We start from the raw sequence: 15,691 nt of genomic DNA, 5'->3' as shown, positions 1-15,691 counted from the left end.
TGTCTACTCCCAAAGTACCCAAATAAAATTAAATTAAAAATGACCCTGACAGTTCCCAAATCTGGTTGCTAAGTCCAAAGTAGAGTGGATCTGTTGAATTAGTTGAGCCAACATGAAAGTAAAATTCATTGATTCATTGGGTCTGCCCTAGATGAGACTAACAATAGCATCGAGGTGCTGGTCTGCTGTATATCAATATCTTTTGTCGATATTATTGAAGTCCACAATAGTCCCTCTGCTCTAATGAGATGCACAGAGAAAAATTCAGATTTCCATGGCCTTTCCAAAGTAGAGATGCAATTCTTCACCTCTGACTTTGAGAAATATTCAAAAACTCTACAGTAGCTGAAAACTATTTGGGACTTATTCTGCACAAAGGTTATCTGGATTTGTGCAGAAAACAGAATTTTCTATAAAAGAATCAGCATTTTCTCTGCAGAAAATCATATTAATGTGCAAAAGTATTACCTTAGGCACAAAAATGCTCTTTCCTATTCAGAAATTTCTGTATTCAGGATTATTCTGCACCAAATTCACATACAGAATTATTTTTGTAGGAAACAGCATTTTCTACGCAGAAAATAATATTTACTGCGCAAAAATTAAATAAATTTGTTATCTATAGAAATAAATAATTTGTGAATTTTTAACAGAATAAGTCCTGACCTGCAAATATTCCTAAATTCTCTTCATTGGAATTTCTTCACTCTTGAAAAACACATTTTTGGCCATTGTTCAGATATTTTCAAAATATTTTCCACCCCTATTGTAGGGAATTCTATTGCAGCTCCAATTTAATTTTTTAAATCAGTGTCTAAGACTGATATTGATGGGCTTCTGTACATGGTTGTTCAGTTTAATGTGTTGCAAATTGCAACCCATTGTGGCAAACATCCCAGCAGTCAAGTATAGTATCTCCACAGAGTCCTTGACTAATCATTGGCTTACCACATATATCTAAAGGTCAGAGGGCTTTGAATAACCATAACATACCTTTGGAAAATGATGCCACAATAGAAGCATTCTTGATAAAAGAGCAGTTTGAGAGAATTTAGATTAAGAATTAACTTCCCACAGGCAAAAAAAGAAAAAGAAAAGAGAGAGAAAGAGAGAGAGAGAGAGAGAGAGAGAGAGAGAGACTAGATTCCTGACAGAACTCCAAGTCATTTAAACCCCTTTTCTTTGGAAAGAAAGGAGCCAAACACATGTTTTGCATGCAGAGAAGGATCTAGGTTCAATCCCATGCATCTCTAGTTGAAAAGTGGAGGCCTAGAGTAGGTGATAGCCCAGTATGACTTGGCATCAAGCAGCACGCTCTGGTTGATGAGCTGGATTAGTAGTTCACAGATTGTGCATTTGGTAGGAGTTCCTATAACACAGCACTTGGCACACTGTCAGCTAGTGCAACAGTTTTCCTCAGAGAGAGCCTTGATGAAGTGATCAGTTTCATTAAGCTGAGTGCCATGTAATAATTCGACACCCATTTTAATTGTGTTGATAGTCTGATAATGAAGCATAGCTGAAAGTTGTGTTCTTGTAATTAAAGTTTATACTGAAAGGCTGCACCCTGGGCACACTCCTGAGCTGCTGATATATCACAGTTATGCTTGGGATTTGCATAGTGTAGTCAGATGGTAGTCCCTTGACATGAATGTCTAGTCGTAACTGGCTGTAGGGGGTGGTGCTCATCTTCATTTCTAAGCTGAAGAGCCAGCGTTGTCCAAGGACTGCTCAGGTGGTCATGTGGCCACCATAACCACACTAAACACTGTTACCTTTCCACTTAAGTGGTACCTATTTATCTACTTGCATTTCCATGCTTTTGAACTACTAGGTTGGCAGAAGCTGGAACTCATGATGGAAACTCACCCTATCATGCAGCACTCAGACCTCAAACTGCCAATCTTCTGATCATCAGAAGTGGCATCATAACTAAAATAGTTTAGTACTTGGTTAGGGAGGTCAATTTCATATTTTCTTAAATAATATCTTGAAAGATAACGGTAACTGTTCTGTCTCCTGGAGGCTGGGCATGTTCACCTGGACCTCTAGTTACTTGGATAATTTTTTTCTTCTTTGGATAATTAGATGCTCAGCGTCTTTGTTTTCCGGAAGCATGGCTTGTAGACCTCTTACCTTGGATAGCTTATTAGAACAGGAGGGTGGAGAGAACTGCAATTCTCATCATCCCCCTGCAAACATGACCAGGCATGAGTGGAAGAGTTCTTTTTCTGAGGAAGGCGTGGGACTACAACTTCCAGAATCAGCCAGCATGACTCCTGGCTCTGCTAACTGAAGGGCTTGGAGACTTTTTCCAGGCTCTGGAAGGGAATGGCAATTCACTAACCTCTGGGCTGAAATAAAACCAGAATAGTTCAAATAAAAGGGGAAACCAAAGGGCTTTCCTTCTTGGCTGCTTGCCCAAAACTAGAAAGATTTTTTGTCAATAGAATGCCTTTGACTTTTTCACTTTTGGTGCCAAATTCAAAAATTGGACTCAAGTCAGATTTATAGATTCATATGGATTTCATGTCATTTTCTACAATTATCTTCTATGGGTGAGGATGGCGAGACCAAATGGAAGATAAAATATAATTAGAGATGCTGGAATTGCCACCATTTTTGTTAAAAACAGATTTTAGTGGTAATTTTGATGGTGACGTTTGGATGCTGTGCTGCGCCTGCATCATCATGGCGGCCCCCATGTGGACAGGGCTGAGCCATGATAGCGCCAGCAGTGTGCAGTAGGGCTTGGGAGTGTATGGACTCTCCACACTCCTGAGCCCTAAAATCAGCCCGAGACAGCCGCTTTTCGGCAGTCTGAACCGGGCCTATGATGTCTATTAATGATTACAATGGCCATTGCAAATTTCCATCCATTTCATTCACAGTAATGCGTGTTCAAGTGTTAAAAACAGCTTTTGTTAGTCCATGGACTCAGTCCAATTCCAAGAACTTCCTAGCTTGTTCTCAGCAAAATCCCCAGTCCAATAAAAACTTTCTCTGCTCCCAACTTAGCTGCTTCCTCTCATAGAAACTTTCAAATGGGCAAAGGACTCTGGAAATCACCACCAACCACCTACCAGATGCAACAGATGCCTGGGCAGAATCTTTCCCTTCAAACATATCTCTTCAGTCTGAGAGAGCAAAGAAAAAGACAAAAACTGTTCCTTGCATACTAAAGCTGTAGTTAGGCTGTACTGTTTCACTCAGGTAGCTATTGCATTATTTTTTTAAAAGCTGGGGGTGGTTGGGGAGGAAATCAGCAACAAAACAGAAAATGTGAAGTCGAAGGCTTTCATCCATAGTTTTTTGTGGGTTTGTTTGGGGGCTATGTGGTCATGTTCTAGAAGAGTTTATTCCTGACATTTTGCCAGCATCTCTGAAGAAAACAGAAAACCTTTCTTCTATAAAAGAAGAAGCTCTATAAAAGCAGTGTTTGAGGAACAACAAATAAATATTATTCATTTGTACTCTCCAAGTTATCGTGTTAGCATTAATGAGAAAAAGTTGGGGAAATTTGTGTTACCACCATACTAACTCCCCCCCCCCGAATGTGTACAGGTAATGTCATTCCTTACAACAACACCTTTATTCCAAGTTGCTGCTTCTGGTGGGTAGTGTTAGGAGCTCTCCATTAGCAGGTACCCTGAGGATTGGAGTGATCGGGACTGGCCCTGTCATCGGCAGAGTGAAAGCTTTTGAGTATTCAGTGGGTGGAGTTGTTCTTCACTTCAGGCACAAACAGCCCCTTCATGGGTTTACAGTGTGTTCTGCATTCTGGTCACTTACAGTCATCTCCTCTCTTTCCCTTTCTTCAAACAGTTTTCTCCAGCCACCAAAGCCTCTTTCTTCACTTAGTACTCTACGGGATGGCAACTGGAGAGACGGCTGTTATTGATGTTGGGTGGACCTGAGCCGTGTGCAAGGAATAACGCAGAGCCTCCAACCCAGCTGGCTGGGTAACTATAACTTTGGAAGGGCAGATGGTTCCTTATTCTTCTGTTGTTATCATTGGTCACTGAACATATTGCACTTAAATTATTTGCTGTGGGAGGGGCAGAGGGCAGAGAAACAACACTGTTGTCAAATTAATGTTGCAGTATTTGTATTCAGAGTTTTTAAATACATGCACAAAGAATCTAAACCTGAGGGCGGAAAATGTGACTACTGAATGCTTTGTCATAATGCAGTGTTCAGAAACCTTTTCTGTACTTCTCTCCCTCCTCTCCCCCACATTTTGAAAAGTGTTATTTTAACCACTTCTCTTTCAAAATTACAAAATAGTGTACTAAACTACCTGCTTCGATTTTTCTTTGATAGCTGGAGAGGGGCAGGCATTTTTTGCACATAATGCATTTTTATATTTTTGTGAATCATGTAGTATTAAAGTACTTGGTGTGTATATGTGTGCCATAAGTTTTTCTTTTCTTTTCTTTTAATGGAACAGTACTATTTTAGGCATTCAGTCAGAATGCATCTTAAGCATATCTGCCGCAATCCAGTGAGAGCTATCTGTGAAGGGAAAGAGATAGCATCTGTATGCATTATCTTTAGATGCATGAGAAAATATGGGTGGTTTCTGATGATAGGAAGTTTCCTCCACTTCCAACTTGTAAGAATTGGCTGATGCTGCCAAACATCTGTGGATGGGTGGAGGGTGGGGAGAGAAAGGTAGAACGGAAATTCATTCAAGTGCTGAGCCTACTCCTGAATGGATTGAATCCACGATGGACAATACAACAGTTATGTTGTATGTTGATAGTTTTGTAGCACACATGAAACAAGTACTCACTTGAAACTGCCATGCCTTTGGTCAACACGAGTCTGCTCTCTCGTCTCCTTGTTGCAGTGTTAATTTATTATCATGGTGATGGTGTATTTATAAGGAGGGCATAAATTATATTGCACATAAAAGATGCAGTGATCTCTTAACCAGTTGGGTTTCAATACTTTATTATAATGAATAAAACTGCAATGTTTTATTAACAATTGTGTATGGTGAAAATAAATGCATTTTCATGGAAGTAAAACATTTTTGATAGACCTTTTACAAAAAAAGTAATTGCACTAATCAATGTTTCTTACTATGGAATATGATTTTAATACTTGATTACAACTTGTATTCTGCTGATCTGAGACATTTCACAAATAAAGAAATCTATTTCAGCAATATCATGCTATTCCTGGATGTGCAATAGAAATAACAGAGTCTGTGTTCTTTATTATCTTCACACAACTGCTATTTTCTTCATGGAGGCCTGGTGATGTGGTAAACAAACTTTGATCATAATAATCTGACAGTATCAGGTGGAGGCAACTGGTAGCCCAGCAGCTCAGTTTGGCTGCTTTAGGTTCTCTGTGTGGGCTCCAGCATCATGTAGGTTGATACCATTCCCATTCTCTGGGTACCAAACCAAATACACCTGTGCACAAGCTTGGAAAAGCCCCAAGGTGTGTAGAAGGGCAAAAAAATTTTAAAAAGTAAATTAAAGTGTTTTTTTTAATCTACAGGTAAACCCAAAAGCATGGGAACCTGAGCAGATTCAGTAGCCACGGAATATTGATCACTGAAAAGGAAGGACGTGAAAAAACTGAGGGGTAGAAATGCAATGAAATTAATATTTGACACAGAAGGCATGTCTTGATGACTGGAGTAGGATCATTCCACTCTGAATAGAAACACTCATGCCCTGGACACCCTGGATGCAAACTAACATCCCCTTGGTATAGTATAGGTATCAATATGCAAAAATACTCTATGCCAACACTGTGCATCCCCTATGCAGGACAGCACTGGGTAAGAACACATCAGTGACTGGGTGCTGTTGAGCAGTGTGCAGTGCACAACAATGTTGTATGCACAACTCCACTTCCACCGCTGTCAGCAGCACACACCTGTTGTACAGTTGCAAGTAGTTAGCAGCACTCATAGGGTGACTTCCACATGCATATGTCACTAATAGGATGCCAGACTAATTGTTAGTATACTTCAGACACAGCTTCCTTTGTCATACATGATAGGTATGACATGTATCATAGGCATGGACCTGCACCCCAACTAGGTTCCACTTTCTGCAACTAATCATTGCCCACTCTTAAAAGGAGCTGGGACTTTGAGGCCTGGTTGAAATGTAAATGTTGTATACATATAGAAGAAGAAGAAGAAATCATACCCACCCAGACTTCCACATGTTCAGCACCTCATATTTCAATTAAACCTTGATACTTCCATCAGTACACCCTTATCTGCAGAACAACAAAGAGCCCAAATTGTATTTCAATATGTAGCTGACACACAGTTTTATACATAACAGCCATGTACAGTTAGCTCTCCACATTTGCGGCTTTGACCTTTGCTTTATTTTGATTATTTGTGGAGATGATTAATAGGTTCTCTCAAAGTCCTCCAGCATGATTCCTGCAGAAATTAAGCTTAGAGTTATGCTGGAGGACCTAGAGATTCCAGGTGTTCTCTCCAATTAAAAAAAGGGTTGTTTTTTTTAATTTGCAGTTTCCCCACTTTCACAGGTGTCCTGTGCCTTTAACCCCTGTGAATGTGGAGGACCCACTGTAATGGCAATATGATGACGACCAATAAGTGTTGAAATTTATTTTGGCAAAACAGTGTCCCTCAAGTCCTCTGTGTGATAAGTCTGAAACCGTGGAGGAAAAAAACACCTTCCCTGTTTCCTTTTGAAATGCTTCTGATCTTGGTTTGCAGATGTTTCGGAGATACTGGAGTATAATGGAGACACTAATAATTCTTGGTGTGGAAAGATGATCTTGTAGCCATTTTGACGTTGAGTAGAAGAACATTATTTCTCCATAAGTAAATTTCCATGCATTTGAATAAAGAACATTCTGTTCTGCCTTGGTTACCTGTCTTGAATCTTCAGATTAGGGATCCTCTTAATAGGGTGGGGTGAGAACAAGGAACTGGAGTCAAGAGGTTCATCCTCTGGAGGTAATTCTTCCTCCTAGGGACAAACCATTTTCAATGGCAAAGGTAGTCCTCATTTCTTTACTCCGCTGCAGTGGAGAGATGAGAGCTGGCATCTTGTCCAATATCTACCTGCATGAGTCTTTCTTTGGAGTGGGGGAGTATCATTGCTGAGGTAGGAAGACCAAAATTTCTTCAAACCTACCTTTTACCTACTGCAGTTTTTCCTCCCAGTTGTGAATTTTCTGGCCTTTCAACAGTGGGGGAGCACCCTAGAAGAGTCCAGCTTTATTTCTGTGGCTGGACCTGAAGGACTGTCATCTTCCAGGACCTCTGGAGGATCCCCAAGGTGGTCCAGGAGGATGCTATGTGTCCACTTTGAGAAGGGAGTGAGAGGTAAGGCATTCCATAATTCTACCTGTGCAGACACAGCTTTCAGTCCAGGATCTCAGCCTAGATTCGAAGTATGTGCACATTCTTCAAGACATTTGTAGTGGACACAGATACACAGAATGAGGATATGCGTGTAAAAGAGAAGTATATAATGTAATCATAGAACATCATGATAATTTGCCAAATGCTGAAAATTGCTGTATGTACTGGTGTGAAGTATATCATGTAGAGCACTACTACTGGGCTGCACTGAACTTTTCCTCACCTGCACAGCATTCTAGAGGTAAGAGAGTTCCCAGCAAGAACCTATTCAAGAACCTATTCATGAGAGACTTCATTCTTCATTTATTTTAACGCTGTGAGGAACAGGAGGAGGCTATTGGATTTGTTCAGCAATCCAGACATGCTTTAAAAGTCCCACTCAGAGAGGCACACCCTGACTTCTCTCTAGGGCAAGGAATGGGCATGATGCACACAGGGAACATGGCCTCTCAAGGACCCACACCACCATGACAGGGAAGCCCTCAGCAGATAAGCATGGAAGATAAATTTTATCTCTAGTACACCAGGCCTCTGAGTAATACACTCGCTCCTAAGGATATGATGGATAGGTAATAACTATCAAAAGGATGTGGAAGGGAGGAACTGAGATGGAAGGTACTATAGAGCTTGCCTCCCCAGATTCTTTCTGTAGCAAGTGCACCTCCACCTCAGATGCTTCAGGGATCCTTTGGGAATGAGAATCACAGAACTTGAAGAATTGACACCATTGAGGATCAGTCCTATCTTTCGGTCTGAGGCTGCAGACAAGCAAGAAAAACCTAGTTTCCCTTCAGACACCCAGTGCAGATGGCTGAGGCACAAGGGCAAAGGCCTGGATACAGCTCCTTGCTGTGCAGTAGATATGAGCAAAAGATATTTACAAGTAGCTCATACATATTCACATTGACACGTACATGGAGACATTTCAACCCCCTGGTATTATTTTTATTGAAGAGTAGCACCTAACAACACTCTCCTAAAACTAAAAGTGATTTCTTACCCTTGCTCTGTGGCACTCTAGTGAGCAAAACACCTGCACATTCTTATATCCGATTTATAGGATCCTTCCACTCTGCTTTAAAATATTTCATTTAATACAGTCTCCACTCCTACTCCTTTGTTTTTGTACACCTAACAACCAATCGCCGGCAGTGATATATTTATTTGCAAGCAGCAAATGTAAAAAGCAGGATGTGAGATCAAAGCCCATAGACAGTTAGACAAGTATGAGAAACCAGGGAGAGAGAGATAGAAGAAAAATAAGTGTGTGGGGAGGGAGAGGACACAGCAAAAATTATCACTTTGATCCATGCCTACACATGAACTAGTTGTGTCTGAATGAAAGGAACGAGATGCAAGTGGGTGACAGCTATGCTTGGATGTGCACCTGCCTCATGCCTGCAGTTTTCAAGCTAGTGATGGAGATCTTTGACAAAGGGGCTTCTATGCACACTCCACTGGGATGAACAAAGAAATATAGGATTGTGGTGGACTCATTCCATTAAAATGGAGTTTGGGAGGCATAATCCACTCATCTGTCCCCTGTGATCCTTTCACCTCTTTTTAAGTGAGAAAATGGGCAGGATTTTATGGCTGTATTTCATTCTCTATTAAAATATTTAAATCCCATCCTATGTTCAAGGATCTCAAGACAATAAGATCAATTTAAGACAATAAATAACAGTAACAATAATTTTAAAGCCTAAAAGAGATTTAATCATTTGTCATTTTTCAAAACCAGACAATTTAAAATCAGTGAAAACAATGTAAACACATTGTTGAGAGTAGCACATGTGCAAACTGGATAAAATCCATTGGGCCTTGAAAGGTTTAATGGAAAGCCAAGGCTGGCAACCTGTTGGGAAGGTATGTCATCATAAATCGACTTAACGATCGTATAAAGTTGAATCACACTGTTGTACAATGTTAATGTTCTCAGGAGGAAAGTGGAGACATACCTATGCCATTAGGGCCATAAATGCTTAAGTGAAGCCAACAGCAAGGATACTACATTGTGGAGCATGTCACACAAAGGAGGCTCCTACGATGTGACAGGCCATCATATGTGGTGCTCCAATGCATGATGGGAACCCCTATTGTGCAATGGGCCACTGTGCGCACTACCCTGGTGCACATCACTGCTGTTCACAAGAATTGCTGTGTGACAAATCAGAAATGTAGCTATGACATTGTGAAGTGACACACTGTGGCTTCTGATGCAGGATGTCAGCCTATGTGTTGACCTGGTGTTACAATGACATCATTGTTGGCACCACTTGGGCCTCGGAGGGGAAGGCATTCTATAACCATGGTGTAAGTGCAACCCTCCCGACCTCAATGCCATGGTGCCTTCTCTCCTCAATCCCCCCCCCCCCCCCAGATTTCAGCAGAGTTGTTGTATACCTTCAGGTTGTTTCTGGTTTATGGCAACCTTGTTACAGAGTTTTCTTGGCAAGGTTTGTTCAAAGGGGGTTTGCCTTTGCCTTCCTCTGAGGTTGAGTGTGAGATAATCAAGGTCACCCAGTGGGTTTCCATGGCCCAGCAGGGATTCAAACCCTGGTCTTCAGAGTTACAATCCTATGCTCAAACCACTACACCACACTGGCTCAGCAGGGTTATGCAATCAATAATGAAACCACAGCAACAAGCAACTAACTTTGTTATGGAACATTAAGGGAACAGACAAGGCTCAAAGCTAGATAACAAAAGTAACTAAGGGCCCGAACAGGCAGGCCAAAATAAAGCTGCTTTGGGTCACTTTGGAGGCATGCTGTTTAAATGACACATGCATCTTAAGAGGCCACAACCTGCACCAAAGCTGCGCTCCAGTCCTTAGGACTGGAGCGTGCCTTTGGCGCAGCTTCCAGCCTCTTAAGACACATGCAGCATTTAAATTGCATAGACCTGAAGCAGCTTTATTTTGGCCTGTCTGTTCGGGCCTAACACATTTTCACCCCCTTTCTCTGTATGTAGAGGTGCATGTGAGCATTATATTGCAGTGAGTAAAAATCAAGCAATAAAACTATCATATTTTCCGGCATATAAGATGACCAGGCGTATAAGACGACCCCCAGTTTTTTACAAGAAAATATACAGTTTAGCACATACTCACAGTATTAGGCTACCCTCCTTCTTAGTTCTATTTGTTCTAATATTACAAAATACTGTAGAGCTCTATTACAAAATCACTGCAAATGGCAACTTATCTTTTGTCCACCTGGGGGCACTATACATCACATTTCTAGCTGTCTCAGTCTTCCTAGTCTAAAAATCCTCTGCTCAGAAAAGCAGCCTGTTTCCGGCATGGTATTGTGATGCTGCAGTTCAGAATTCATCACTGTGATGCATAGCACAAAGTGCTATTCACAGAAACTAATAATAAACAAATATGTAGGCAGAGAAGTGTGCTTCTTGTAATATAAATCTTTAGGGTCTTCATGCACAAGAAGACCTGCTAATATTTTGCTCATACAAAACAACTGCAGTCTTAAGATATTATTGTCCCTTCCCCCTGTTTTTAAATTATAACTACCTGCCTTCTTCAGCTTGTTGTCTTTACAAGGAAATTACCTAGACAATCAGCTCTCCATTAATTTTGCTCATAAGCTTGTTTGAACTTTTAAGTTGGCAACACTATGCCAATCTTGGCATTGGTGGCAAGAGGAAAATAAGACTATGGTCATAGGAAGGAAGGAAGGCATTTCAGAAAGAGGACACTCACAGATTTCATTTACCTTCCTTTGTCCCGACAGACTGGCCCCAGGAAAAGGTACAACCACCAGCAAGGCTTGGCCAACAGGATTCCAGCTTTTGTTATCCTCCAGACCATGATGCTTCTGGAATGCATAACTGGGCAAGTGGGTCTTGTTCTGCAGTGAATTTGCCCCAAGTTTTGTTTTGAGGCCTACAGAAGCTAACCAAGATCCTTAACTTGATTTGGCGATAGGATTCGGTGCCCTGGATGGCTCTTTTAACATTTTTGCTAAATAGTGTGGATCCACTGCCTCACTGATGTGGAAGCCATGAGCCACTACTGCTCCACAGCCAATATATATACAGTACTTATGTAACCCTTGGTGAGTGCAGTTTGCCTATGTAGTGCAGTGGTTCAAGTGTTGACCTAACATTGAGAGCAGGGGTAGCAGTAACCATTCGTACTGAACATTGCAGTAACCATTTGTACTGAACATCATAGTGCTCCAAGATAGTTGCAAAAGCGTGTGTTTTCTCTAAATGATTTTTCCAGCTAGAAAAAAAAAGACTCACTTGGACAACTGTCTCCCAAGGGAAGAAAACTTAAATGCCACAAAATCATGCAGTAAGGCCGCTACTCTCCAGCTCCATTTCCAGTTAGTATTCTTGTGTGATAAAACTCCAAGTTACTCTCTTACATTCAGGTGCTCCTGAAATCAGTGGGGCTTGGTGTTATTTTGCACACTGATCTGAATGGGACCTAAGCGCTATGAACATTGTTTGGATTCCACCCAACAGAAATAAAAGGTGTACAGTCAAGAAGAGACCTGTGGTTAGAACCTGCCATTATTTAGCCATGGCATTCAAATGAGTCAATTATGCTTGATCCAAAAGAATCCCACTTGACTGGATACAAATGTTCATTGTACAGCTGCATCAGGGTTGCTGCAAGGGAGGATCACTTCACTGTGGCATTGGAGAGACATTTAATAAATGTACCTATTTCCAACCTTCGTATGTTTTCCTTCTACTACCAGAATAAATCCAAAGCTTCAAAAGTGAGTTTTCTGATGCTGTGTGGTATTGTCGGGTCAGACACTAGATGGCTCTCTTTGCACGTGTTTACATATAGCTTCATCCAAATTCTAGTGAGAGAGAAGAAATGACTGTGCAAGCAACTAATACATCTATCTGTATATATGTTGATACAGCAGATAAAATATCATGCCAGTGTTGGGAACTAAAACAGCCATTTCTTTTCTCTGTGTGCCTGTCTCACTCTCAGCCTCTTTTCTCTCTCTCTCTCTCTCTCTCTCTCTGAATCACTCCCTTTTCTCTATGTAGATTAAGTGTGTTTTGTGTGCTCGAGAAAATCTGACTGAGAAGCAAGCAAATAAATAAAGCAACATTTACAATCTGAACTCTCATTGTAGAGCAGGGGAGGACAACCTGCAACTGTCAACCTCATTTCAAAAGCCTACTGTGAGCAATATGTTCAGACTTTTGCCAAAAGCAATGTCCCATTTCTCTGTCATGTACGGAGGAAGAAAAACAGAGAATGGGGTGGCAGTCGTGGGGAAAAAGGAATGATCCCACTCACTATTGGCTTTGGCGTTGCCTACCAATAGATTGCTTCCAAAAGAATGCAACACTCAACAGGGAAGATTCCCCACTCCTGTCCTAGGCAAACAAGTATCTTGACTGGGAACTGACAGGAGGTGGAATGGAAGCTTCTCTCAGTCTGTTGCCCTTAACTTTTGCTCTACAACTACCATCACCCCAACCATTAGGCATTTGGACAGGAAGAACACCATAGTTTTTCTATGTCATTGACAATGCAATCCTATGCAAATATGCCACACAGAGTTCAATGGTGCTTCCTCCCAGAGAGATGGGGTTAACCTTGCAGCCATAGCTCGGTACCATTGCCAGGCATGCTGGGCACAAGTCAAGTGAGATTAAGTATGTTTAAGGCCTACTATTTCCAAAGGAGAGTTCAGATTGTTTAGCTATACTCCATTCAGATCAATGGGATTCCAAAGTGCTTAACTCTAACTGAGTCATGTCTGTTTTTAGAAATCATTTATAGATTTTTTTATTTATTTAAAAAAAAAACAGGCACATGACTATGGCGATTATCAGACGGAGGAAAATAGGGGAAGAAAAAGGCATACTCCCAGCAAAGTCGTGCAATCGCACTGAAGATTTTCAGACAGCATCACACTTATCCAGGACTTAACCCATGAAGATCCAGGAATGCTCCAGCAACAAACCATTCCCAGGACTTCCCTGTGAATGGTTTGTTGTTGGAGCATTCCTGGATCTTCATGGATTAAGTCCTGGATAAGTATGATGTGTCTGAAATTCTTCAGCACGATCATGCAACTTTTCCAGGAGTGTGCCTTTTATTCCCAGCCTTTTTTCCCATCTGATAATCTCCTATGATAAACTTGTACCAATACCAAGGGAAATGCAAAGTTAGTGCTTGTCAAACAATCTCTTATTTACATACTGTAAGCAGATAAACAAACAAAGAAGAAATCTTGGTGCAAAGATGGGGTATAAGTAAGAGCAGCAGCAGCAGCAGCACCAGCAACAACAACAACCCATTCCCAAGTTAGTTTTTTTTATTATTATGACAAGAGCTCTTCATAGCTGACTCAGAAACTATTTTCCATTAACTGGCATACAATAGTGTTTCTGGAAAAGAATGGTGAGGTTCTATTTTTCAGTATGACTGGGAAATAATATTGGCCAGAATCCTGTTGGGCTATTATGAATGCATAATCTAGAGTTATGTACTCATAACTCTTTTATATTCAGGGTCACTACATATCACCTAGTTTAGGGATACCTAGAGGCTATGTAGTGTGGCAGTCACTGTGAAAAGGGGATTCTGTTCCCTTGTTACTCAGAAAACAGCTGGATGACTCTCCTACCCTCCTTACAGAAGCAATCTATACCACAAGGGGGAATTGCAACAACATCAACAAAAATCTGTCTGTCCCACTGGAGATCACTCATGGGAAGAGGTGGGACATGAGTCAACTGTTTCCAAAGTGACAGGGGAACAGACCCCCATCAACCGCAGTGGCTGTGTGTAGCCTGGTAAGTGGGGTTGTGGGGGTTAGCATGGGGATCAGTGCATAGCATCAAAACTACAAACATCTCGATCCAATACAGGGAGAGGCGGGATACTACTACTACTACTACTACTAATAATAATAATAATAATAATAATACCAACTATTATTATTGGTGCTCCTGGACATCTCAGCAGCATTTGTTACCATAGACCATGGTATCATTCTAGAACGCCTGAGGGAGTTAGGTATTGGAGGCACTGTTCCACAGTGGTTCAGTTCCTATCACTCGGGCAGATTCCAGATGGTGATCCTGGGGGGCAATTGCTCTTCTGAAAGAGAGCTGACATCTGTCATCCCTCAGAGTGCCGTTCTGTCCCCCATGCTGTTTAACGTTTACATGAAGCCCCTAGGAGAGATCATCCAGAGACATGGGGCACGTTATCAGTATGCTGATGACACTCAAATATGGTTCTCAATGATGTTTATCACACTATGCTCTTAAAGAGGTACTATTCCAGTGTGACTCCTCTAGCAGCCTCCTGTTGCATGCTGGGATTGGCAGTTTTAAGGAGCTGAACTTCTCTGCCTGAGAATTCTAAATACCCCTCCTTAAAACTGCCAATCCCAGCATGCAACAGGAGGCAGCTAGAGGAGTCACACTGGAATAGTACCTCTTTAAGAGCTTGTCTGATAAACACCTATGTCTCCGACTCTTGCATCTCTCCTCTAAATGCCTGTCTTGAGTCGGTAACGGGCTGGATGAAGGAAAACAAACTCAAGTTGAATCCAGAGAAAACGGGGGTACTTGTGATAGGTCCGGGGAAGGAAATTTGTAAACCTGTCCTGGACGGGTCACACTTCCCCTAAAGGACGAAGTTTACAGTTTGGTAGTACTCCTGGACTCGTCCCTACAGTTCTCATCTCAAGTAGATGTGACGGCCAGGAGTGCTTGGTACCAACTTCGGTTGATACGCCAACTGCATCCCTACCTGAACCAAAAGGACCTTGAAGCAGTGGTACATGCACTGGTAATCTCTTGTCTTGATTTCTGTAATGCGCTCTAAGGGCTACCTCTGCCTACACAATCCACTCCACACTCTCAAAATAACTGGGAAGAACCAGCTAGAACTGCAAACAACTAGATTAGTTTCAACTTCCCAAAGAACCTTCACTGTAGCGGCTCCAAAATTATGGAACAGCCTCTCAGAAGAGACCCGTCCTATTATCTCCTTGGATGCTTTTAAGAAGGCAGTTAAGACGGATCTCTTCCAGCGAGCTTACCCACCTGACCTCATATAAGAAATATTGTTCCTTCATTCTTTGAATCTGTATATTTCCATTCCACCGTCGATTTTTGGTAGAACTTGTTTTAACAAAATTATTAGGTAATTTTATTGTAATTTATTGTTATGCACTGTATATTTTATTGGATTGTAATCTCACCTTGATCCACCTGGGAGAGGCAAGAAAATATAAATGAAATTTTATTATTATTATTATTATTATTATTATTATTATTATTATTATTATTATT

At 41.3% G+C, this 15,691-nt stretch overlaps 1 protein-coding gene across 2 annotated transcripts in view; it reads left to right on the top strand.

Annotated features, from left to right (window-relative positions):
- SLAIN1 (SLAIN motif family member 1) overlaps positions 1-5,183 on the top strand; it is a 45,855-nt gene extending 40,672 nt beyond the window's left edge. For both annotated transcript variants that reach the window (XM_042460717.1, XM_042460716.1), the window contains one exon: positions 3,826-5,183. In XM_042460717.1, the coding sequence (XP_042316651.1) occupies positions 3,826-3,901 (76 nt within the window). In that variant the 3' untranslated portion in view covers positions 3,902-5,183. The remainder of the gene's footprint in view (positions 1-3,825) is intronic.
- Positions 5,184-15,691: the final 10,508 nt, after the last annotated feature.

This window comes from Sceloporus undulatus, chromosome 3, assembly GCF_019175285.1.
Source record: "Sceloporus undulatus isolate JIND9_A2432 ecotype Alabama chromosome 3, SceUnd_v1.1, whole genome shotgun sequence".
NCBI lineage: Eukaryota > Metazoa > Chordata > Lepidosauria > Squamata > Phrynosomatidae > Sceloporus > Sceloporus undulatus.
Note: the sequence above shows the minus strand (reverse complement) of the source record. Positions and strands in the feature narration are given on the sequence as shown.